Source organism: Tinamus guttatus, unplaced genomic scaffold (assembly GCF_059628265.1).
Source record: "Tinamus guttatus ecotype Peru unplaced genomic scaffold, ASM5962826v1 Tinamus_guttatus_pri_ptg000399l, whole genome shotgun sequence".
Lineage (NCBI taxonomy): Eukaryota > Metazoa > Chordata > Aves > Tinamiformes > Tinamidae > Tinamus > Tinamus guttatus.
Genome location: NW_028288933.1, coordinates 872,059 through 897,762, shown reverse-complemented (window position 1 = coordinate 897,762; position 25,704 = coordinate 872,059). Strand labels below are relative to the sequence as shown.

The 25,704-nt window shown below is 34.4% G+C and overlaps 1 protein-coding gene across 2 annotated transcripts in view; it reads right to left on the bottom strand.

Moving 5' to 3' along the window:
• Positions 1 to 1,567: 1,567 nt before the first annotated feature.
• OTOGL (otogelin like) overlaps positions 1,568 to 25,704 on the bottom strand; it is an 83,597-nt gene continuing 59,460 nt past the window's right edge. For both annotated transcript variants that reach the window (XM_088531204.1, XM_088531205.1), the window contains 22 exons: positions 24,343 to 24,520; positions 23,335 to 23,477; positions 22,004 to 22,027; positions 21,741 to 21,833; positions 21,053 to 21,242; positions 19,353 to 19,567; positions 17,569 to 17,710; positions 17,061 to 17,246; positions 14,881 to 15,093; positions 14,391 to 14,495; positions 13,984 to 14,091; positions 13,365 to 13,466; positions 12,713 to 12,817; positions 12,586 to 12,626; positions 11,627 to 11,690; positions 10,534 to 10,712; positions 9,784 to 9,888; positions 8,866 to 8,985; positions 6,987 to 7,032; positions 4,959 to 5,030; positions 2,925 to 3,004; positions 1,568 to 1,890 (listed from right to left, as the gene is read on the bottom strand). In XM_088531204.1, the coding sequence (XP_088387330.1) occupies positions 1,690 to 1,890; positions 2,925 to 3,004; positions 4,959 to 5,030; positions 6,987 to 7,032; positions 8,866 to 8,985; positions 9,784 to 9,888; positions 10,534 to 10,712; positions 11,627 to 11,690; positions 12,586 to 12,626; positions 12,713 to 12,817; positions 13,365 to 13,466; positions 13,984 to 14,091; positions 14,391 to 14,495; positions 14,881 to 15,093; positions 17,061 to 17,246; positions 17,569 to 17,710; positions 19,353 to 19,567; positions 21,053 to 21,242; positions 21,741 to 21,833; positions 22,004 to 22,027; positions 23,335 to 23,477; positions 24,343 to 24,520 (2,712 nt within the window). In that variant the 3' untranslated portion in view covers positions 1,568 to 1,689. The remainder of the gene's footprint in view (positions 1,891 to 2,924; positions 3,005 to 4,958; positions 5,031 to 6,986; positions 7,033 to 8,865; positions 8,986 to 9,783; positions 9,889 to 10,533; positions 10,713 to 11,626; positions 11,691 to 12,585; positions 12,627 to 12,712; positions 12,818 to 13,364; positions 13,467 to 13,983; positions 14,092 to 14,390; positions 14,496 to 14,880; positions 15,094 to 17,060; positions 17,247 to 17,568; positions 17,711 to 19,352; positions 19,568 to 21,052; positions 21,243 to 21,740; positions 21,834 to 22,003; positions 22,028 to 23,334; positions 23,478 to 24,342; positions 24,521 to 25,704) is intronic.

The window sequence follows — 25,704 nt, the reverse complement described above, 5'->3', positions numbered from 1 at the left end:
ATTTCTATACACAAATCCCTTCGGCAATATCACAGAATATTTTTGTTCTAGGCTCTAATATATAATTCCTTGGAATATCTGCCACACAAACTATAACAGTGTGCAAATGAGACACTTTATCAAAATGGCCCTTCATCTCTAGGTCATCACTATTTCTTTATAACAGTTAAATATTTTACTGATAATACAACAGATTGTTCTTTAATTGTTAAACCAAATCAGTGTTTTTTATGGATGCAATGAATAGATGACAGAGTCTTGTTAGTAAAGACAGATTTCAACGTTTTCTTCACAATCTATCAAAACGAATATACAGAAAGTTTAAAGATTCAGAAGGAAATAGCCGTAGTTTTAAAATTATTTTCATCTTATATTATATTCATCTTTGTAACTAAATGATAACAGCTTGAAAAAAAAGCTTTGCCAAGAAGTTCTCAGAATTTTAAACAAGAATTTTAATTTGAAAATAACTTACAACAAGGAAAATACTGGTCCCGGTGAGGTCCCACTGTCTTTATTTAAACTAGGTTACAATCAGTGAGCTTGTAAATAGATAATATTATGTGGTATGATTATGTGGTATAAGGGAGAGCATATTCAACTTAGAATGCTGAATCATGGGTATTCACAGCCTGATTCTACATGCCTAGCTCACCTATACCCTTCAAAATATATATCTTAATTAGATTTTTTTTTGTGGACTCAAAAATAATGAGTCCTAGAAATGTCCAATGAAATGAGTCTAAATCTCAATATTCAAAAAATGTATTTAATTAAAATATGTTTAACAACAAAAAAAATCAAACTATTAAGCAAAGGGTAAAAACCCACTATGAATAGTTAAATGTGCGCTCCCTTGTTTTGGTAATAAATGCATGCATAGTTGTTAGAGTCTTACTCTACAGCTAATAGCCAATTTCTTACTTGTAAAAACTTCAAAATGTATATAAAATAGAACCCTTCGTAACAGACAAAGCTATTAGATATTTGTAACGAAGGCACAGAAGCCTGAACTCTTCAGCCTAACAATGCTTTGTACTTATAACATAAATAACAAAATTAAGTAAATATCAAAGGTTTAAAAACGTTATTATTATTTTACTTTATACTCTGAAAATTTGCTGAAGGTATTTACAAACTGCAATCACGTTTCACAGTGACTTCCAGTTTAAGCAGACTCCAGTCTGACAATATCTTACATCAAAAGATAGGTTTTTCAGCAAGATAAAAATGTTTCAGTTGAATTCATTTATTAAAAAAAAAAAAGAGTTAGGATTGTTCTCAAAAACACAATATAAATCTTTCTCATAAGCATTAATTCCAAAGGTCTTCAACTGAAAGTTCCTAAGTAAAAGAACTGCTGAGAATTTCTGAATTTGGACAGGTAGCCATAATCCAAAATTTAAAAGCATGGAAACACATTAACCAGTTTTCAGCAGCACATCTGAAAATGTATATAAATGGATTCTGACTAAATTATATCTGGTTCAAAAAGATTTATGTAGTTCTTTCTATATATGTCAATATTTTAAAAGGAAATTTGTAGAACAAAAAGCCTCTACTAAATTCATGAAAGGTTATATTATGAATATAATTGATGAGACTCTATCCATCCAAGGACAAAACATACAGTTTGGTGAAAGGCAACTCATTTTCATTCTTCAGACAAAATTGTATACCCAGCAGCATTCAGTTCCACTGGCACGAGCAGTCTATAGGCTCTTGAATGACATACATGATTTCAGTGCCATTTCCTGAGCAGTATAGAGGCACAGTCAGATTACGTGTCCCAGTTTCTCGACAACATTTACAGAATCTTAAGTGGCTGTCAATATTAACATTAAAAATCGTTGCAGACGGGCATTTTCCATCACAAGACGCCACATTTACCTGTTAGTAAAAGAAGAACTTGAGTTAGACATTTCAGGTTTTGTTTTCAAGATACAATATTCCAAAGTTCTTTGGAATGAGAATCCATTTTAACATTTGGGAAGGACTCTTTATAATTCATTTGTACTAAGTGTAGCCAGATTTCTAATGAAGTTTATTTAAACAGAAGAGTATTGATTAGTCATGTACTCTACTTTAACCTTAAACAAAACTCTGTGCTGTGGATACAAAAAAAAAAAAAAAAAAAAAAAAAACTTGGTATTACAAATGACTAACTTTTAACAAAGCTAAAAACACAATCTTTTCATGTTCACTGCTGAAAAGCAACAGTATTCTAAACAAAATGAGTGAAAGTCACCCCTTCTCCTTGAAAGTTGGAGAGGGAAAGGGTAAAGTGCATTAGCACCTGAGGATACATCTCTCTCCTCTTTCTTTATGACTATTTAGTTTCTTCAACAAAAACTTCTCAGAAGACTTCTCGAAGTCTCGATATTTTGGGTCAAATCCTTTTCCTTTAAGTACTAGATGAGAAACACATTCTGGAGATATATCCGAGGTGTTATAGACAGGACTACAGCAAAGCTGAGAAATAAGATGACTTAAATGGAACCATAAATAAGGGAGATGGTGAATTTATAACACTTTAAGGTCTTTAAGAAGGAAGGTAACTATGTTTCCATCACAACTTAAGTGGAAATATTTACACTCCTTTTTTTTTTTTTTTTTTTTTTTTTTGTTATTTCACGGTGATGAGTTCAGCTCCTTTTTCAATAATAAGCAATTACACTGTGTACTTTTCATTTGGAGCCAGATGTTTTTCCAGGTAGGAGGGCTCTGCCCTTCAGCCATATATGAGCCAAACCAGTTAATTTTATTCCATCTACAAGTAGGATAACATTCCCAGAATGTTGTGAAAGGTCTGCTTTTGTGAAGGTAGCATTTTTTATTGCTTATTGATGGCTTTAGTTCACTTTTTAACACTTGATTTGGAATGCTGCAGGCACAGCATGAAATACCATTTGTTTTGTGCTTACCGGGCTTTGACTTATACAGTCACTTTTTCTTACGGTTGTTCTGATTGTCATTTTCTGGCAAATTCTATCTTCCTTTTTACCTAATAAAATACAGAAAATATATATTGAATGAATGTACTTTCTAAGTTGTGTTTATTATTAAGAATTGAAGGCTATTAAAATAATTTTAATAATTGTATACAATTCTCATTAATGTAAAACCTGCTTCTCTAATATGACCTTTTTTAAAAAGAAAACTCTCATTAATGAATACTTTTCAAAACTTACAGATTTTATAGCTGACATATAAGAACAACTGAGATATAAAGCCCCATTAAAGCTAGTTTATACAAAAAAAATAGTAATACACATATCTCAAGATTTACATAAAAAAAAACAATTACAGAAAAATTTGGCTTTTAGTATTAATAGGAAGACTGGATATATGAGAAGGGTTGACTGAAAGGTATTCTGCTTATTTAATAGGAATACTGAAAATAAACACAATTTTGATCCTGCATTTTAGAATATTTCCAAAATATGACATACGACAAGTTGTGATTGCAAGCTGAGTGTGACTGCAACCTTGACATTATTCTGATTCTTAACATTTAGATAGAATTATATAGGTTTTGCTGTCTTCCTGAGAAAGAATAGCTTCAAGGAATCTTTGAAAGAGGGAGATGCAGATATTTCCCAAGTATGGTGCAGCTTTTACCACCCAGAACTGAAGCATGTAGCACTGAGTCAGCACAAAGGCAATGGAGATTATGGAAATACTGCATTTTCCCATACATTTTGGGAGATATACATATATATCTATTTCAGTGTTTGAGAAATAAAGCTATCCAGTGCATAATAAAAATCACAGTACAACTCTGAAACAATTAAATGTAAAATCTTCCATGCTGCACTCCATACCAGACTTTTAGTTATGACTATTTGTGTAGTAGATTTAGATCTACAGTTCCTCTATTGATCAAAATCAGCTATTGGGTTTGTTAGCATATGAAATAATAAGCACTATTCAGCTGAGTTTTTCTTCTCTTTCGCACATGCCTGCATGGTCGGGTGTACGTTTCCTTCCCACATGTGTGGTAAGCACTCTTAACAAGACTGGTGAGCTGTGAGTAATTGCAGTATATTCTGCAATCCAGGCTCTATTGGGTATCTGAAAGTTGGTTTGACTCCAGAGTACGGCTAAAAAACCATCTGTATTTTATAAGCCACATATACATAAATACATGACAATTCAGTGTCATAAAATGGTGATGTCTGATAATAAGATGTCTGCTGATATACTTTTAGCCCTCCTACTTTCAACTGTCTGAAAGATCTGCATTCAGTATCAGGTATGCTAGCTTTACTTGCTCTTTACTTAAGTAAGGAATTGAATTTTCTGTAAAGTTGTATGTCACTAAAAGCAAAGATTTATGTTCATAATGCAATGGTTCTATAACATTCCTTAATTACGGGTGTAAAGAATATATATTAACATATGGCTGTATTTTGAGGTTATATTTTCTCCCTCTCTCCTCCCCACATTTTGCTAACTTTGTAAAACATATCATTTGTGACACAGAAGAAATACGACATAAATCCATATCTGCAAAGATGAGATGCTCTATTTAAAGACAAAGAAAGCTCAGCCTTTAAATTCAGAGACAGGATCTGGTGTAGAACCTCTTATTAACAGCAATTCAGGATGATGATACTTGTAAAAGCAACAGTATTTCCTACGATAACGACCATGCACAGTAAATTCATGTATAAAAAAATGATTTTAGAAATGAAGAGAGGGAGGAAGAACTGTGAGTAGCATATACCATAAACGTATGAACTCAACTCTGACAGGTGCCGAGCCGTGAGCTCTACCCACGCTTTAGGAAACTGCTGATTTGGGAGGCTAACAGGGGATCAGCATCTCTCCATATCAAGACCAATACCGTTAACTATATGGCAACATTTAATGGTAGTGACAGCTATAAGCATATATACAAGCAGTGCTTACACCATTATTTAAAAAATAAGAAAATATATTATTAAAAATAATACCTGGTTCACAATTAATACTATCAGTAGTCACTACTGGGCTAATGGCAAAGGGTAATACACCCAATCCAGAACCTGGCAGAATTATTAGGAATATAAGTTTCTCATGAAACATAAACATTTTTTATATAAATGACATTTCATTAATTCTTACACTGCCAACTGCCATTTTTCTTTTAGCAAAAGGTGAGAAACTTCCTGTTACTCTTCCAAATTTAGAAACTCTTCTGCAACTGCTTCAAGTCTCACTAAAGATGACCTAAACTTTATTACTCTCCTGGTTAACGCAAAACTGCAATGATGTTTCCTTGTAAATCAAACTTTTGCAATGAGTCACTCTATGGCAAGGTAAGAATTAAATATATGCACTCACTTTGCATGCATTGAATCAAGCTCTTTCAGAATATTACTTGTTCCCATTAAAACCCCAAGGTGCTGCAAGCTCTATTGATAAGTAGTCTTTTTAACTGCTTCACCACAGGGCACATGCTTTTAGTTAAAAATAAAATAAAAATACAAAGAAAAATAAAATCATAAATTGTATTTTTTTCTCTTAGCAGCCACCTCAGCACGTATTTCTGAAGTATAACAATGCCTTTCCTGAGGCCACAGAACATGGCCAGAATATGAATCTTCCTGGTCAACAGAAAATCATTAATTCTTAGGTTAATTTTCTAAATAAAGCCAAGCTATTTTTTTTTGTGGTTGGTTAAATATTTTCAAAAATATTTAGCTATTTAGATTAAGAATATTGATTAAAATATTTTAGTACAATTCTGGTGATATTTTTCCCTGATCATTCTATTTTTTTAAGTATTCTGTTCTATTTAACTAGCTATTTTTTCTATGATTTGCATATAATAGAACCAAAATACTTTTGCTTTCAAAACCCACATAATTTGGAAGGTATTGTTCTGTATTTGGTAAGTATGGATATTTCCCCCCATTAGCGAAATTATTTACAACAGAAATTCACATATGTAGCTAATACCTTGCACTTTTTGATCCTATAAATTACTGTGCAATATATATTTATATGTCTGTGACATTCTATTCAATATTATTAATGAGAGGTTTGTCAAAAAAAAATAAAGTCTAATTTGTTTGTACATTTTAACTCTCATGTTGAGCACAAAAAAGGCTGATAAAGCAAGAAGGATTTTTTATGGTATTCAGCAAGTTTCCCTACATAATTACTTTTACGGTTTGGTGTTTTGTTTTTATGTAATATTATAATATACATAGCATATAGTAATAAATTGAATTTTAATTACTAAAATAATATATATTCTATTATAGATAATAATCTGTAATTAAATAACCTGATAATAAAATCTTTCCTATTCAACACTGCAGAGAAAATCAGATTCTATTCTCAGTCTGCTTTTAAAACTGCATAAATAATTAGACCTTTATATAAACATTCAGAAAATGGGAAGGCATTCAAAAATAATAAAAGTCAATTTTATGTAAGGGTTGTTACCATCAATATAATTTAACTTTGAATAATTTTTTCCTCATTTCGAGTGTAAATATGTTTTCTGATGTGGAAAGAATTGATTTTCAATTAAAAAAATAATAATTCTCATAATCTGACCCTAGAAAATATACAGGAATGGAACAGATAAGTTTATAGACTTGTTTCAAAATATTATCAAATTAGAAAGCAATTTTAGGGGGAAAAATCCGTAGCTTTTATGGTAAAATTATATAGGCAACATTTTAGAGTCAGCTTAGAAATAAAAACAATCTTTTCATTATTTAAATTGAGACAGCTTTTCATGTTCCTCAGGAGATTTGGAGAGATCTGGTTATACTCCAGAAGGATAATGTTAAAAATCACCAGTCAGCAGCCAAATAAAGCAACATCTTTAAATAAGTAGTAGTTAAGTAACTATAACAACTCTGATTGTTGAGGGGCGGGGGAACTGCATGCTGTTTCCTTCTTTATGTCCCAGCATTTGAGGTTAAAAAACACAGACTTCCAAAACCAAAGCCAAACTAGCACATATTGCGGCCTTCTTCACTTACAGGTCTTGCAGCAGCCATCATTATACGTCTGCACAGTTCCTCCATTCTAGGAAAACAAAAAAGAATATATCAAAAAAGACTGTGTTCAATGCAAGGATTAATTCTCTTTCAAGATATTTCAAATTAAAAGATGTCCAGCTAGTAAAAATTAATATTGTTGAAATCAAAAGTATTAAGCAGATGTGTATCAGCTGATGGTTTGCTTCAAAAACCCTTTAAAGATTTTGCACTGAAAAATACACTTGTTATTGTTTATCTGATCTAGATTCTTTTGAATCAGCCACTTAGTTTCTCTAAGCATCTTTTTATACCATCTGCTACCATCTATTTCCTTATCTCTGACATTTGTTAGGATATTTTAATTTTTTCATGTATGTGCTTTGGCCAGTGACATAGAAGGATTTATACTGATCACATGCCAAGCAGATAACTAGTAACTTATAGGTCACTTTTTACAACATTATACATAGATACATTTGTAAAGGAAATATTAACTGCAGAATTTCAGATCTCCTGATGTACTCTTCTTTTTCTGAAATAAAAATAAACTTTTTATTGCTTTCTTCTAAAGCTGCTCTTAGCCAAGGAGGCAACAATAAATCAAAATGAAGAAAATGTCCTTTCCAAATTAAAAAAGTGCAAGTGAGAGACATCAAGCAAAACGGAATGAGGGCAAGCAAGAAATGCATCCACATTTTTAGTGAAAACCCAGACCTACACATCAAGCAGGCCACCAAATACAAACAGACAAAACACAATTTTCAGACTTCCATCCTATTGAGCTAGCATGCATTTTTACCTCATTGCAGAGAAAAAAAAAAAAACTGAATAAGCTGTTCAAGAGTTTTTAAAAGAACACTTAAACTCAGCCTCTTCAATACACATTTGTTCTGCAAAGATCCTCAACTGACTTCAAAGAGGTTTCTTGTTAGCTACCAGCTCAGATCTACACCTGGCATCTCTTAAAAGTAGGTCAGGCAGATCCAGGGAAATAATTTTAGAGTTCCATTCTTGAAAATCTTGACCACTGTTATTAAGTCAAGATTCTAATAAAGATTGATGAGACGATTCCAAGGGAAAAAATTAAGAATAAAGTCAAAGTAGAACAGGCATTAATTTCAGATAGATGAATTTGGATAGTCTTCTTTAGGGAAGAAATAGAGATTTTTTTAAGCATATGTAACAAATATACAGGACTTCTGCTGAATGTATAATTGGCAGTCAAGATAGAGATGTTACCCTCTCTATACATTTGTTATTATTTATAGCTTATAATATAAATACAATGTACTATATGGTATACTATAAAGAAATATGCAATGAATTCATGCAATGAATATGGTTTACTACATATTTCTTCCCACATTCTATGGTGTTGGCAGATACCAGTTCATGTATGACAGATACGTTTTGCTAAGTCCATGCAAGTTTACTTTAAGAGATAATAACATTTATATGCACTCTTGTCATCCTATTCCTTTCATAATTAAAGGAACTTTTAATATAGCTCACATTTATAAGCAACAGTTCTGAACTGCTTCATCCAATTTATTTGAAGTGTGTGCACTACAAACTTGGCATAGTAATTACTCAGAACTGAAGTAAGATATATAATGATTAGCGCTTGATATAGAGGAATCTGAAGCACAATTCCAAAAAGAAACTTCCATACTCTTCATAGATATTTTGTTAGTCAAAAAGTCTTTAAAAAAAAACTGAAAACAAGACTGTAAATTGCTTGCTTCATGTTTCTACTTACCACCTTTCTTTCTTTTTTTTAATTTAAGGCAACTTTGTGAGGTACGTGTGTTTCCTCATGCAGGCCAAACTCCATTCGGGTAGATCAGGTATTGTTACTCACCTCATCCAAAGTACAAACCTTTGTACATTCAGTGTCATTAAAAGGGGGGCAGATAACACTGGACCCCAGTATCATAGCCCCTGCTGCGGTCTTTGCACACTTGTAGTTTGTGCAGTTGGAGCTCCAGGTGCTTCCTTCCTGAATGTACAAACAGAATTCAGGAAATTGTCAGGAAAGACAAAACATTCACTTATTTCTCAAAGCCCTGCAGGTATGTAAACGTCATTCTGTTATGTTGTAGTATCTACTGAAGTGAGTGGAGACGCTCTTGCCCACCGCCACACTCAGCAAAGGGAAGGGCCTTTCTTGCCCAAGCATCTACCTCTCCATAGAGCCAAGGATCCACTGTCCAGCCCATTGCTCAGCACACTGTGCAATTCAGGTATTTTTCCCTGAATACAATAGCTAGCATGAACCAAGTGACAGTGCCTTCTAAATTCCTAGATGCAGCTGCGGGAATTCACACTCAGGGTCCCAAACCTTCCCTTCCCTTCTGTAGAAACCAGAGTAGGAGAGCGAGATGTAGGAATCCCAATATGCAGAAATATTAAAGTTTTTGCAGCTTCTCTAATTCTAAGCATGTGGTCCTGCTCCTACAGTACATCCAACCTTAGGTAAGTGATGGCAGCCACATATCTTGAAATATATCTATGGAATACAGATACACATATCTGTATCTAATATAGGGCCACATATCTATGAAATACACTATAACCAATAACGTGAAATAAGGTATTCACTTACTGTGAAATAGTGGTTCTATAAAGAACCGTGCATTTTTCCAGTTATACCAGTTATATATCCTGGAACTGTGTTGCCAGCAGTAAGAAGACATGAAGCAAGATTCATATTACTGTAAGTCAACTAAATAAAGACTGTTACACCACTCTATTGTATCATTACAGTTATTTTCTATCTCAGTGCAGAGGCACTTACTTCATGCACAACTAATGTTCCATTCTCTGAATGAAAAGAACAGGACACATTCTGGCAGGTACCACAGCAAGTATGGTGACTGGATGAAGGAACATATATTTGATGCTAGTAAGAAAACAAAAAAAAATCTTTTTTTTATCAAATATCATTTTATCATTTTTTAAAAAGATACAATAAATGAAAGTCCGCTGATTTTTGAAACAAAAAATGTTATGAGAAATGACATATGCATCAAAGTAGGTGTGCTTGCTTATACATACATGTATATACATAATTAAGGGATAAATCCAAGTAAGGCTCACTGATTTTAGACTTTAAAAATCTAAAGCCCACCTTAAGCCCTGACAACTCTTCAGTAGACAATTTTCAGGACTGCTTAGTCTGAAGGAACCTAAATTTCTATATTAGGACATCATCCTAATTACTCTGAAATCCCAGTGGAAACAAAGCATCATAGACATCAGTAATAACCAGACACCATTGAGGCCAACAGCAGTATCCTCAGTGCAGAACATGCCACTGTATTTTCTGCCCCCTGACTGTTATCTGAGATATAAAAACTAGTTTCAATATGTTCACATATGTTACTAGAAATCATGTATCTTAAAATAAGGTTGAAGACAGAATACATGTGTCATCACCTTTGAGTTCTCAAATTGTTGCTAAACAAACTGGACTGGCAGAAAACTTCACACAAATTTTTATCTCACTTGCGGTGTGTGAGCATTCCTGTATTTTAGGAATACTCACAGTTTCACACTGCTGAGAACAGTTGACCATTGTAAAACGCACGGCGTTGTATCCTGTGTTCGGATCTTTCTCTGGTAAGCACTGTACAGTGTAACAAAGGTCTCCATCTAAATACTGAACCACTGATTGTCCCGGACTCAGGACAGTGACGTCTTGGAAAATGCACACATCATCCTTTTCTAGCACCGAAAGAAAAAAAAAAAAAGTGTCACCAGTGTCACCAGAGAAGTTTTTTTTCATAAAGGAAGTTACCAGAATCACTATAGGGAAAAGGGGAAGAAAAAAAAAAAAAAAAAAAAAAAAAAAAAAAAAAAAAAGCAGGGTCCTATGCCCTGGGAAAGTCTTCCAGTCTTTATACTGGGTTAGTGTTTTAAATTGTCCTATAGATGGTGGGAGGGAGGGATATAATTCACCCTAAGAAAATGCTACAAAACACATGACTCGTTAAATGCTACAAAACACATGACTCGTTAAAATTGATAACTTTTCTGGTATTTCTGGTGATTTTTTTTATTTCTTATTAAAAAAAAAAAACATTTTTTAACAGTATTTATTTCATGGCCACTCCAAAAAGGGTAGCTTTTCTGCCAATTGAAACATTATTCCTATATTTAATTTGGGGACATTAGGATACTTGTACTGTAGTTGTGCCTCAAGCACTTCAGTGTGCAGCTAGGCTGAAATATAGACTTTGCAGAGGAAGAGAGTAAAGAAAGGGAGCAGAGAGATCTAACCTTAAAGCTGCACAGTCACGACAGACAGATACAGAGTTTGCTTTTCTGTTGTTTGGTATTCTCTCCTTACCACCTCTAGTGGACTACAAACACTCACACTAGGTTTCAGAGCCTGCTTCATATCTCTAGCCTTTTACTGGAGATATGGCAGCACCTGACTCTGAAAGCAAGGGCAGTCGTAACATGCTTCTATGACCCAGGACTGCATTCAGGAAAGAGCATAATTGCCACTAAGTAGCCATAAAATCAGGAAAAAAAGCATGTTTATATTTGAAAAGGTGATTACGGCCCTACTTCTGTGATTTTGCATGTCTTTATTTCTAAATAAAAAACAAACAAATTATTAATATGAAGGTTACCACAAATGTAGTGAGTGCATCCACAAGCACTGGAAACACTACTATCAATTTTTTGAACTTCTCCCTGAAGATGAAAAGATAAAAGAGTTTTTAAAATCATGCATGGCTAAGTGCAATGCTTACCTAGAGAATGCACAATACTGTGTTTATCACTTCCACTTCCACTTTCATAAAAGAGAAAAATTGCAGTGCATTCAAAAAACACTAACAGGTTCAAAGTTATTCAGTGTATTTGTCTCTAAACATGAGCAAGTATTTCATTTTATCTAGGAATGAATATAAAGAGCAGAGTGGCTAAACAGTAGTTTTCTACAAACATATGATTTTTTTTCAGTAATAATTGTATTGGTAAAATACTGCTTTCTACAAGACATCTTTCAAAAATTATTCAAATTTTCAACTTCTGTTTGCACTTCATGTATTACATCTTCATATGAGAAGAGAAGGGCAAAGCACAGGTTTTTAATAGAGAGGAAACTCTTTTCATTGTGGTAATAATAGGAATTTGAACATTCATTCTTAATGATTTTTCACATCACAGTCCCTATTTTTAAAACATGAGAGAATATGTGAGGAGAAAATATTAATGGCTTTATCTTTTAAGTCCAATAATGCTAAATCTTTTTAATAGGAAGCTTAAAAGATTAACAAATTAAAACAGTTCTCCAGATGATACAAATGATAATAAAGCTCACCCTCCTTAAATATTCAAAGTAAGAGTTATTTAAATGGAGAAATTTCCAGTATGTTGGTTCTTGTGAACAGTGAACAAAACAGTATTATAGTATTTCTCTTCTTTTGTTGTCTTAAAACATACAGAGTGAAATTACTTCAAGAGAATGTTGCAGCCAATCCTTGCTCAGTCTTGTTCCCCTTTATAACTAAACAAAACAACGAATGGAAAGGGAAGTGTAAATACTGAGTGCTATTAATAGAAATATCTAAAGGAATGTTCTTACCAATTTACAAGCCAGCAAAGTCGTGTTTTCACAGCTACATTCTGAGAACAACAGCAAAAACTTGTTAGTCAATTAGCTAATTTTAGTTTGTATTAACAGCAGCAATAAAGAATAAAATAATAACTACCACAATGCCATTCTGGACAACACTGCCCGGGTATATTTTCCTTCACAAGTGTCATGTCACCCATGCAGTTCACAGGAGGTTCAGAACAAAGGTTTTCATCACAGACTACATGAGGGGAAAAGATAAATATCAAAATTTACTCAGACAAATTTCCTTTGAAATTTTCAGTTTGTATTTCCCTTGATAAAATATTCTAAATAATTATTTTTCCAACAATCTGTGTCGGGAAAATAGTGTTTCTTAAGCAGTTATGTTTGTAGACATGACTCAAAAACACAGAGCACACTTTCATAACACCAGTAACAGCAAAGTGACTTCATCACAGTGCAAATACCTCTTTCTGGTTACTTGCTGTTTGAATAGCAGCCATACCTATAGCATTTGAAAGCCCTAGTCTAGTCCTTCCCCTAGAAGTTAACAATACTATGAAAGTGCTCAAACACTCATGAATGGAGCCAGAGAGGTATGACAGTATACAAACTGTACATTTCATTAGAGATATTTTTAATGTACAGACATATATGTATGGACAATTTCATATCTCCACACCAAGGATGGGATTCAGCTCTAAATTAAGTTATTACTTTTATTATATTAATAACATACAGAGCTAATAACAGTTACATAGTGAACTGATCGCAGTTACACTCACCACAGTAGTACCGAGGACAACAGTAATGTATGGTGCTAAGGTCAACAGTGAGAATTTCTCCTTCATTACACAAGGGAACAGGCTCAATACAGGATTCGCAAACTAAATTAAAAAGAGTCAGACATTTGCAAAGTTCTAGATAGTAGAAAATTAGCACATTTGAGTCCTACATGATACAGGTTTTATTTTAGGCCTGGATAGGAGAGCTTTAATGGACTTGCACTCAAATATAAAAACATATATAAAGCAGCAGTGCATTGTAAAGCATGTAGGGGTCAGGACTTGCACTGAAAAACAGATAGCTTGTTGATAGCAGCCAAAAACGAGCTGCAATCCACGATACAGCACACTGACAGCATTGATCGTATAGGATAAAGCAAGGATAAACAGCAATGTCTGCTAACAAGTTTTATTTTCCAGTTCAAATAACATGTTCTATTATGCTGGAAGTAAAAGATTCCAAAAAAACAGGAAAACTCATGCACTAGAGAGCCTGACCCATTTGTAGTCCCAGCTCCAAGAATTTTGGGGTAAAGGCATGATCTTTACAACTGTAGATTAGTTTTAGAAACACCTGACGATTCCTCAGTTACCCACAAAAACATTAAAGGCTTCTTACCGCAGAGGTAAGAGAAACAACAGGGATCTTCCTGTTTTGCTTGAACAATAAATTGATCTTCTCTGCACTCCAGCTGTGAAGCATTGAAACAAACTGTAGGATCACATTCTGCAAGATATCAAATAATCATTATTTTCAAAAAGAGTCACAGAACTCATACCAAAAAAAAAAAAAAGTTATTCTTCTTAGTCAAAAAAAAAACCTTAAAATTGGTTGTAAATCAAAATGACATGAATCACAAATACAAAAATTATTGGAGAATGTGAGAAGGATGTAACACTGTCTGGTGCCATTTATAGTGTTCCATTCTGTCAACAGCAACAACAAATTCTAAGGCTGGCTTGCTTAAAACAGATAATATAGGTAAGGAAAATGATCCCTCACTAGTGCTTTTTTATTTCCCTTACCACATCGGTACTGTGGACAGCAGGATAGGGCATGGTAGCCAACAACCATTTTTTCATTGGTTTTGCATGTTGGAATAATGGCCTCGCACAATGACATGTTACATTCTGTGGAAAAAAAAATAAAATAATGTGTTATTATGACTTATTCAAAAACAAGTCCTGATCATTAAGATATTTATACTATCTAGGACAGATATCAATAAACAAGATTCCTAACAAGTTCTGCTACACTAGTGGACGTAAGCTATGTCTACACAGTCAGTTCTCAAAACTGACAAATAAAACAAACAAACAAACAACAAAATTCAACCCCTCAAAATAGCCTTTTTGAAAGGCTTTTTTGAAATACTGCCAACCAACCACAAGTACCTAAACATCACTTCCAAAAAAAAATGCTAGCTTGCACCCTGTCTGCAAGTTAGCATGCACTGAATGTCACGTCCTTATTTTATACTTCATTTAATAAAGATTTGTGTGGTTGTGTACATACCACAAACTTTCTTTGGGCAGCAAGCCCTCTCTTCAAGGACATGGACAATAACTTCCCCTTCTCTTTCACAAACTGGTGGTGGATCCTCATCACATTCGGGTTCTACTGTAATAACACTTCCATTTTCTAGGCATTTGTACATGCAGCAGCCTTTGGTGGACTCATTCCAAATCTCCCCAGCAGAGCGAGGTTGTCCTTTGTTATCTGTACATGCTGAAGGAAAAATATCACACCCCTCAAACAAGAAAATACAAAATTTTCTACAGTCAAGTATAAATTAGTCTGTCATTTGGATAGCTTTACTGCATAATACATTAAGAAGTAGATTACTACACAGATTAGCTTTATTTCTTAAAACAAGTCTGAATTTGAGTTAATGGAAAAAAAAAATGTTTCAAGGAAATATTCTATTAACCCCAGCTGGTGCAGAGTATCTGCCATTCTCCAAATATGTGTATCAGTTTTCTACACCAACTTCTTCTTCATCTCTAGATGTTAGGAGTCTGAGATCCAAAGGTGCTGGGATCAAACGCTTCCTTCTTAGTTATAGTTCCTCAAGTAAGTAAGTAAGTAGGATGGTGAGGAGGATGGTGCTGGCCTCTTTTCACTGGTGGCCACTGACAGAACTAGAGGAAACGGCCAAAAACTGAAGCATCAGAAGCTCCACAGGAACTTAAGGAAAAATTTCTTGACAGTGAGAGTGACAGAGCACTGGAACAGGCTGCCCAGAGAGGTTGTAGAGTCTCCTTCTCCGGAGATCTTCAAACCCGCTTGGACGCAGTCCTGTGCCACGTGCTCTAGGTGACCCTGCGTGTGCAGGGGGGTTGGACTAGATGACCTCTAGAGGCCCCTTCCAACCTTGAGCATTCTATGATTCTATGATTCTATAATTCTAAGTAAAACAATTTTTAAATCCAAGTTAAACGTTTTACATAGATTTGTCTGTTAACAGAAGTCAAAAGTTTGGCAGAATGAACACAGTATTAAGTGTAGTAAATGCAAGTTACAAATGGAAGAGCAGATGAGTTCAAATCCTAACATTCAGAGGTGTCCCTCTACCCCAGTCTAATCCACACCTTAAGCACACTGGCCACAAAAGTATCCTCACAGTCACTGTGTTATTTTGTGTAGTGTTTGGAGGTAACGATCTCAATTTATTAGAGAGACATGGTTGCAGACACCTATTGCAAACATATAATTCTACTTCACTCAAGGTAAATATGCAAACTTTTGCTCTTTTTTCAACTTGGAATCACCAAAGCCTCAATAATCTCTGCAAAGAGAGTGGCAAAATGTTGTAACATTCTGGCCAACCTTCTTGAAAAGTGTTTCAGCTCTGATTTGAAGTATAGCAGCTAATTCAGATAAAGTATCCTCCATTTTTATAAGGATGCCTAGAGTTAACTATTCTGTTATCTTAATTTTATATTCTCACACTCACTCTCCCAGTTCTCTGTGGACTGAAAGTTTTCATTTTCTATGACAGTTAAGCCTGATAAACTTCAATATCCTTCTGAAACTAGTTTTGGACATTCATTCTCAATGTCTTTCTCCTCCACTTTCTGTTAGTTTGATCTCTCACGACAGCAATTCTGCAAGTAGACAGCTCTGTAGCCAGGACCCAAGCTACAGAGACTTACAAATTGCAAATTGTACACCTTGTGCTACATATAGAATCAAAATCATCAGATAAAAAGTATAATTAAGAGGGGCAGTCAACATTAGCATATAAGCAGGCATCTTGTTTGATAGCTTTAGCTTCTGAGTGATCAGGAAGCATTTCCTTGCCTCCATATAGAGATTTATAATCAAGAACTTACGGTTTACTGGAGAAAGGCTGAGAAAACTATTGCAATAACCAAACAGAAAAGGGAACTTTGGGACATCATGATCAAAGAATCCAAGAAAAGACTTAAAAAAAATAATGAAAAGGCGTTGCTATGGGTTAAAACATATTCAAGTGCACTGGTAAGAACTTATCCCTCCTGTTCCTTTCTGAGTACCCTGCAAAGACAGTAAGTCTCAGAACTGCAGAATGGCTATCAATTTTCCCAAAGCAACTGCATCACTTGGATTCAAGTAAAATGAAAGCACAAACTGGTACAGCTTGACATAAAAGCTAGACTCTGTAGAAGGTAACTTCCAAATTCACATCCTCTGAGGACTGACACAGAACTTACTACATTTTTCTTCTGGTATACAGAGATCAGAGTCTGTTCTATGCAGGATAGTCCCATTTTCACAGACACAGTCTTCTCTTAAATAGGAACAGGGAGAATCTTCATAAAACCACTTATTCAAGCACGTCTTGGCTTCACAGGGTTGTACACAAGGCTGGTATTCCTTGCCATCCGGACAGCTCAATGCTGAAAGTCATAAAGAGAAATTAGGTGGTACCTTCATTCTTTCATCTTTTAATTGGATTAATAAGAACAAATGTGTCTACCAGGAAAAGCATACATTTATATTTTTAACAATACCCTTTAGGTAAGCAATTAATTAAATGAAGATTAAAATCAATCCACTACACTCCAACTAAAGCAATACACTTTAAAAACTTGTACCCTGACTGACCAATGTTGTGACATACCTCTAATAATTATAGAAAGAACTACTTCTTTTACTCGTTAGTAAACACTGCAGCAGCACATAGCTGCAGTAGGATATTAAACATCGCTATCAGCTTACAGCAGTAATCAGGCGTCCTCCATTTAATGCAGATATTATGCTTGTTGCACAAAGACACATATGCAGAAAGTGCATCGCACTCATAATTCCAAAAATAAGTACTGTTGATCCACATCTTCTCACAAAATTCCTGTGGCGAAACCTAGGAACACAATGTAATGGAAAATTAACAAGCTGAAGACCTTTCTATTAAAAAAATTAAACATTAGTTACCAGAAATAACAGAGCTGAAGGGAAAAAAAGAAACCACAGGTAATCTCCAAAGGAAAAGAATTATCATTTATTCAGAATTGTATATTCATTAGTAGGCACGAAACACCATCCTAATGAGATTGCTGTGCTACTGGCAATAACACTTGCAGTTCTGCCAACTTAAAGTTTACAATCTTAAACATTGCTGTTGTCTTTCTTCATAGAAACTTACTAAAAACAGTTAGAAAGCAAATATTGGCTCCATTCTGCCTGTCCTCTGTTGTGCAACAGCCTTGTTCTCCTCATGTTTTCAGCAAATCTTTAAGTGTATTTAGTGTAAGCAAGTGTATTTAAGTGTAAGTGTAGTGCAAGTGTATTTAAATGCATTTAAGTGTAAGCAAATTTTGATGCTATGTCAGATTTTCCTATAAACCGGGAAAAGGCACAATCTACATTGCATGTGAGGCTATGCAAGTTCTCCTGTAACATATATAAAGCAAGAATTCTGACTATTCAGACTCACTTTGAGTTATTTTAAACAGAAACATTAAAGCAGCTATGAAAAGTATAATGCTGCTGATGCTGTTCTCCCTTCTTGATTCCAAATTTTCTGTCAATCACTGCTGCTTCCCATTTTCTGTGGGAGATATCTATCAAACCTTTTCCTCTTTTTCTAACTCCTTTTTAAAAAAGAATTCTCTCATTTTTTTTTTCTAACTCGGCAAAACGAGGGAAGATATAAGAGTTTGAAGAGAGGGGCTCAGCTGCCTGTAGTAACTGTAATAATGCCTGCAACAATAAAATATAATAAAAACAGCATTTGTCTCTGATGAAATATGCAGAGAAAGGCAAAGCAAACCAAGGGGGTAAAGACAGAATAATAAAAATTGAACCAGGAATCTAGACATTTCCATCTCTAAGAAAGAAAATGCCACTTCTGTAATTAATCCTTTTTATTTTGGATTAAGGAGGAAAAGTAAGTGGGTCGCCAGAGATTTTAGGCTTCATCATTTTTCCTTCTTCTGAAAGTCTCTGTGCTGCACTAGCTACCTCTAGTGGTAGTTCGTAAGTCTGAACTCTATCCCCATTACAAAAAGTTTCCAAAAATAGCTGATTTCCTTTAGAAATGTAATAAATTGCCAACATCAGAGTGTTTATGTAAAATCAGTTTAACTGACAATTTCATTAGTCTCATTTGGTTAGTTTTTGAGCAGTCTATTTAAGATTGCTTTGCGGTATTGTGGTGTGCAGCGGAAGCATTTGTGCTTGATCTCACTCAAGCAATTATTAAACATAACTCTTTGGAAACACATATTGTGTTGCAAGAATGCTCTCCTTTGAGCTTGACCTACCCAATGCTCTCAGAAATGGCATGCTGGCACAGTGATTCTTTAAGATATGTGTACTTTGCACATAGCATCACGTGAAGAATTATTGATTACCATAGGCAACATGACAAAGGTTTATATCCACCCATTCAGTTGTTAACTCATGAAAATAAGCAAAATGCTAAAAAATGCATCACTTTCTTTTCTTAACTATATATCTTTTATTTAATTTTCACCTGGCACTCCTCTGGTCTTTATACTCACTTTTTTGTGACAAGGAAAGAAAATGCTTCTATTTAACAGTTCCATACAGTATGTGCAGTTATCTTCGGTGCAGTCTCTTACTGGCCTCCTGGTTGTTGCATCAACTGATTTCTCAATTTCCCAACTCTTAATGAACACTTCAATTTCCTCCATATTTGTAATTATGGTCCTGTTTTGTAATTTCAAATCATCATTTGGATCTCCATTGCACACCCCTGAACAGACAGCATCACATTCAAAGAACAAACAATTACTTCCTTTGGGAGAGAAGGGTCCTTGATAAGGTAAGAATAACACTGCATCAAATTTACTTGTGAGACTTAGTCTTCTGAATTCTCATCTGAATGCAGCTCTGTGTCTAGACTTTCTACACACATTTTTAACTGTCAGCTCAATGACAGCAAAATATGCCAATCCTATACTCTAAGCAATAATACTTTTCCCATAGTTGATCACCTTTTAAGAAAATTTGCTGAGAAAACAGGCCACTGAGTGTGGCAAATACACCTACATGGTACAGTTCCTGCTAACTTTATACTGGACGGCAATAACTTCCCAGAAGGAAATGCAGACGACATTAAAATTAGCTGCACATCCTGGGCACCATGTGCTGATGGTCCAACACGTTATTGGAACATGGTTAAATATTCTAACTACAAGAAGTTGCCAAAGGCATCTTTTGAAGGACAGATTGTTTTCCTTATTGACAGCCTTTTTCTTACTCAATTCCTTTCTACAGAAGCATTTCAAAAAAATCCCCTCAAATGCCTGGCATCCACTAGGCACCTGAATTCATTACTGTGTGAATTCATAAACGCATTAACAAAAATGTTTACCTCCTATAAAAACACAGCAGAAGTCAGTAATAAAATGTCAAAATTAAATAGTCAAATCTAGACAAGAGAATAATAGAACAGAGAAATTCGTAGGATATTGTGATTTCATGATAAAAAGCATTTAATAGTAGCACTACTTTCTACTGCTTTTGACACGTTTGCTTGTTGTTGCTGTCTCAGCGCCACTCCACCAGCTGTGCTGGTTATTTGTGGGGCTACACTGCAGAACCCCAGAATCAGTTAAATATGGGGCAGATGCAATTTATGACAGAATTAAAATTACCCTAAAATACCCACTAACATTTTTTAAGAAAATTCACACTGGCAGCATTACAAAGAGGTTATTAGGGAAGCTTGAAACATCGATTTATTATCATCTTAATTGAGTTGTGAGACACCTGTAGCACACTTTTGGATCCTAGCTTTAATCTTAATAGGTCTGAGTTTTGATTCAGCATTCTGGGAAAACTCAAACCCCATAGATGCACCTTTTATTTGTATTTGTAATCATTGCCAACATCCCACAGTCACTCCTTTCTCTAAGAATCATTGAAATACATGGACACTACCCAAACTTCTTCAGCAGCCCCTTCTCGATTTGGCTTTTTTCTTTGCTGGACTACTCGACTAAAATATTTTGAAATGCAAGCAGAAAAGAGTATATATCTACATTTATTTTTAGCATTAATTAATGGTAATCAGCAGAATTTGACAAGCCCACTCCAAATAGGATTGTAAGCGTGGCTAATGGGAATCTCATAGAGAACTACAAAGACAACAGATCCTATATACAATAGGGATGTGCAACTTTTAAATGAAAAATGATTAAATATGAATAAAAATTAATTGGCATCATAGTCTCACCACAAAGTCCTTCTGTCTTCACTGATGTGTTAGAATGCAACCCATACTGGATATCTATGATGCCTGTAACATGAGCCCACTTGATGCTAATACCAGCCGGGGTGTTGATGACATACATTGCACCAGTGTCCTGAATGCTCAGTCCTTGTTTTGAAAATGGTAATGACTGAATTACAGAATCCACTACTACCTAAAACGAACCAAATATATTTTAGAGACAAAAACAGCATTGCAAATATGTATTCTACATTTCTTTACATCTTATAACAAAAAGAGTTTGTACTTTATGGCCCCTGCTACATGCAATAACAGTAGTCATTGTGCTTAAATCATGGAGTTTCCTGACAGCTACCACTTCCTATGGCACCTCAGCACATATCTCTTCTATCTGGACTATTTGGAAACACAGTCTCAAACATAAATGCCTTTTTCAGCTTCTTTAAAATCTCAGAAAACTTTGACACATCATATTGCATAAATGGCATATAAATGACGCGTGTATTCAGAACTTCTTCTAGTATATCATACTGGGATATGGACTGGGAATAACTGGGAACCTGGACTGCAAAAATAATCTTATTCCTATACTGCATTCATTATAAATCTCACCTAACGCATTTTACCACAGAATAGTTCTCCAGCTATCTTTTAAATATACACATGCTATAGACTGGTGGTATAGACTTACCCTTCTTGCTAAACGGTTGATAAGTAATTTATTTGAAGGTGTTGTTACATTTAATTTCTTAAAACAGAGTCCAGAAGTGCTTGCAGGGGGAACCTTGAAAGAATAGCGACAAACAAAATTGGCTATTATTATTTTTAATTAGCACTGAAGAGTGCTATAGGGTGTTTTTTGTTTGCTTTTTGTTTGTTTTGCTTTTGTTTTTCAATTATGTATTCAATTATGTATTAATGTATTCTATAATTAGTATAAAAAGATTTACTTACTAGCTTTCTTATTGAATTTGCGCTCTGAAAGACATTAAAAAGTAGATCAGAAGTGCAATGACACTCAGTAGTATACTTATTTGGCTAGGATAAGTTGACTGTTATTTTTATCTTTGAAAGTTCTTCTACAATCAGCTTGTTAGCTAAACTAATTGAATATGTTCATTTTAAATAATAAAATTAAATACACATTTTCCAATTAATGTGGTATACAGTTTTATGAACTATTTTTGGAAACTTGATTTACATACTAAGGATTTAAACTAAGAGGCTTTAGGTAGATCAAACAGAAAGAAAACACAATGACTTACAGAAGCTATCACATGCTTTAACACTGACTAATCAGCTTTAACATTGACAGCAACTTGCAACCAGCATCATGAGATTCTGCAAACACCCAAAATCCCACTCAAAAATCTAAAGCACCACAAACACAATTTCTAAAAGTCATCTGCCTATGTCAGCTGCAATTACACCCTTAGGCTGCTACCAAGAAATGACAAAAAGACAGCAGTTAAAAAAAAAAAAAAAAAAAAAAAAAACCTTGCTAACATCATAGTACTGAAGACTTAAATGCTGAAATGTACAGTTGCTTACAATGTATTAGCGGGACTGGATAAGACAACAAAGAAGGACGGGAAGGCAAGAAACCTTGCGAGGTTTCTGATGAGGAACTTGTTTTACCACAAACCAAAGACGAAATACAAGGGCTCAATAAAATAATAATACAGACAAAGGAAAGGAGCTGAACCTAGAGACTTGAAGCATGAGACTGACCTCAACTAAATTGTCAATCTAAAAATTATCTGGACCCTCTCTTGTTGGCAATGCAGAGATAGAACAAGTCTTCACACTAATCCCAAACTCATTTCAAAATACTGTCACTATTGAAAATATTTTAGTATTTTGACAATGCAGTATAGTATTTGGGGCCTCAAGATGATTTGTGAGTGAGGAGACCTGACGAAGACATGCAGGCACAGAATTTATAAGGGATGTTAGAGTATTATTGGTGGAGGTTTAATAATTGTTAATTCTAATGGAGCTGTTTGCTGTTGCCCTAGCCACAGATCAAACTGAATCCAATACCTAACAATTACAGAAGAAGCTGCAATTAAATTTCTTTGTAATGTATGATAAATAGCATTTAACGCATTTAACCTGAGATGAAATTTTGATGAAACACACTCTTTGAAAATTAAATAGCTTGCCATTTTTCTGTGAGTACAAACTTGCTTACATGCTACACTCTGGCAAACTTTCATTCACATCTATATCACAAAAATTAAAGAAACTTTTATGATTATTGAGACAGTATGCAAGTATCTTACTTGATTAGCTGGACATTTTTCAATATGAGCGATAATAATTTCTCCTGGTAGCTTGACTAAAATGTAGGAAGCCACATTACAGAGGGCTATGTTGTTGCCATCAAATGTAATAACACTCAGTTCAGACAGTACAGAACATTGACCTAAAAAAGAACTGTCATTTAATGAAGTTATCACAAAACAGGATACTGGACATTTCTAAAAACAAATAAACAAACAAAACCCATTTAGCAATATTGCTTTTGGATAAGATACTTCTATATAAATAAAATCCTACAACTGCTTGTTGGAATTCCCCTGCTGACACAACAGTGAGCTTAAGGAGAAACAAGTGTCTTGTGTTGTTCAGTGACAATGTCTTAGCCAACCACTATGTGTAGGGGAGAAAGTTTGATCTGCTGAAATTTTTCACTTAAGTCAACATTTTACAGACAAGGTCAATAAATCTATACACTTTCAGATGCAATATATGCATTATAATATATATCTTGCCTGAGATGCTAAGAAATTCGTCTATTCTGTCTCGATGCAAGTAGTAAGAAATGTGATGTAGGTGTCAGCCATGTTGCAGAATTTTTAATATGACTTTTCTATGGCTTTTTTGTTCTCTTAGCAGACAGCCTGTTCCCAATCTCTACAGTTTCAAAATATAAGTAAAAGCACCAGATACAACTGAAATCTGGGAGTTATGTCTTTTGAAAAGTCCAATATTTTATTTTCTTCTCCAGTGTAAACAAAATTTGGATATGTCTTCATTTTCTATTGATAGAAATTCTGAAAAGTTTCAGTGGGAAATTATGATAGATTTCATTTCATAGATACATTCATTCAGAATAATATATTTTGGCACTCATGAGTACCATGTTATTTCAAAAAGATCAGAACATTCACTATATTTCATTCTGTTTTGCTGATGAGACCAGAACAGTTCCTTTAAATTAATTTTGGTATTAAACCTCATCTTCCCACTGTAGAAAACATTCAGTTTACTAATTGAAAAATACTTACAGGGACATTCCCATTCGGGGCAACAACTATCAGTATTAACTTGGAATGGCATTCCTCGAAATCCACAGTCTGGCTCCTGCGCATCTCTACGGCAGTTCTTTGAAAGGTTGTATAACATCCAACCCATATTAACACATAGGTACTGGCTACATTTGTCAACAGGTTCAAGGTATCTAGGCTGTCAAGTGAGAGGGAAAAAACAAAACAAAACAGCAAAAACCCCACAACTTCGTGTTTGCATTCAGAGCAGTTACAAAGTCCTAGTCCTACTACCTCATTGCCTTGAGACAAATCTGAGACAGAATGTGTCACCCCTGATGTGCTTGTCACCAGGTATGCCAGCTGGACTAAAATACTCTTTTGCCAAGCACCTTCAGGTTTAGCATACATGTGCACATACATATGCTCTTGCTTTTGAATACCAGAAGATGCATAGGATGTTAGCAACTTAACCACACCCTTTAGGTTCATCACAGGCAACGTGGTGCTCTAGACATGGTCCCAGTTAACTCATGAAAAACTGTTAACTTAATATTCTGCTGAATATTAACTCAATATTCTGCATGCTACTAGTAAGGAGAAAAACACCCCCAAATAATCAAAACATCAAGCCGAATAAAGTAGCACTTTATATATATATAAAGAAAGATGGCATTAAAATAAACTGTGTTAAGTGAAGTCTAAAGATAATTCATCCAGTCAATCCTTCAGACCAACATGTACAGAAGGCTTAGGAGAGGCAAAAATGTTTTAAAAATTAGTTTCAGAGTGTCTGACTTTACTAAACGAGCTTAAATATGTTGTAGTGCTTGATATTTGCATATTATTTTGCATATTAATTTGCATATTATTTTGTAAAGAATTGCTTATTTGTAGTTGTTACAGGTGACTGCTTTGTGGCCCCATCAACCTACACAAACCCTTCCTGATTCACCTGTTTTGGAGGAACACTCTTAAAAAGTGTTTTATTTATTGAGGCTGCCTGTCATATTCAGTAAGGACTCAAAGCATTTTAAGGAAAAGCCATCATGCATTTACAACATGTTAATCCTTATCACAAAGATATTAAAAAAAAAAAAAAAGACTAGGTGAGATTATGTGTGATTATGTATAAATATGCCAGCAATTAACTCCCAAATTCACCAGGTTATGGCTCTTTCTGTACCTAAAAATATGTTAACTATTGGTTATATGTTATCTGTTATATGCTATCTAGATTCAATACACAGCTTTAATTGCCAATTTTTTCAGAGCAATATATCCAAATTGCAGCATGTATCACAGTAGTTAAAAAAATGGATCGAATAATTCTCTAAGAATAACTACTTTAAAATAGAAACATAAAAACAAAATCAGAAGATA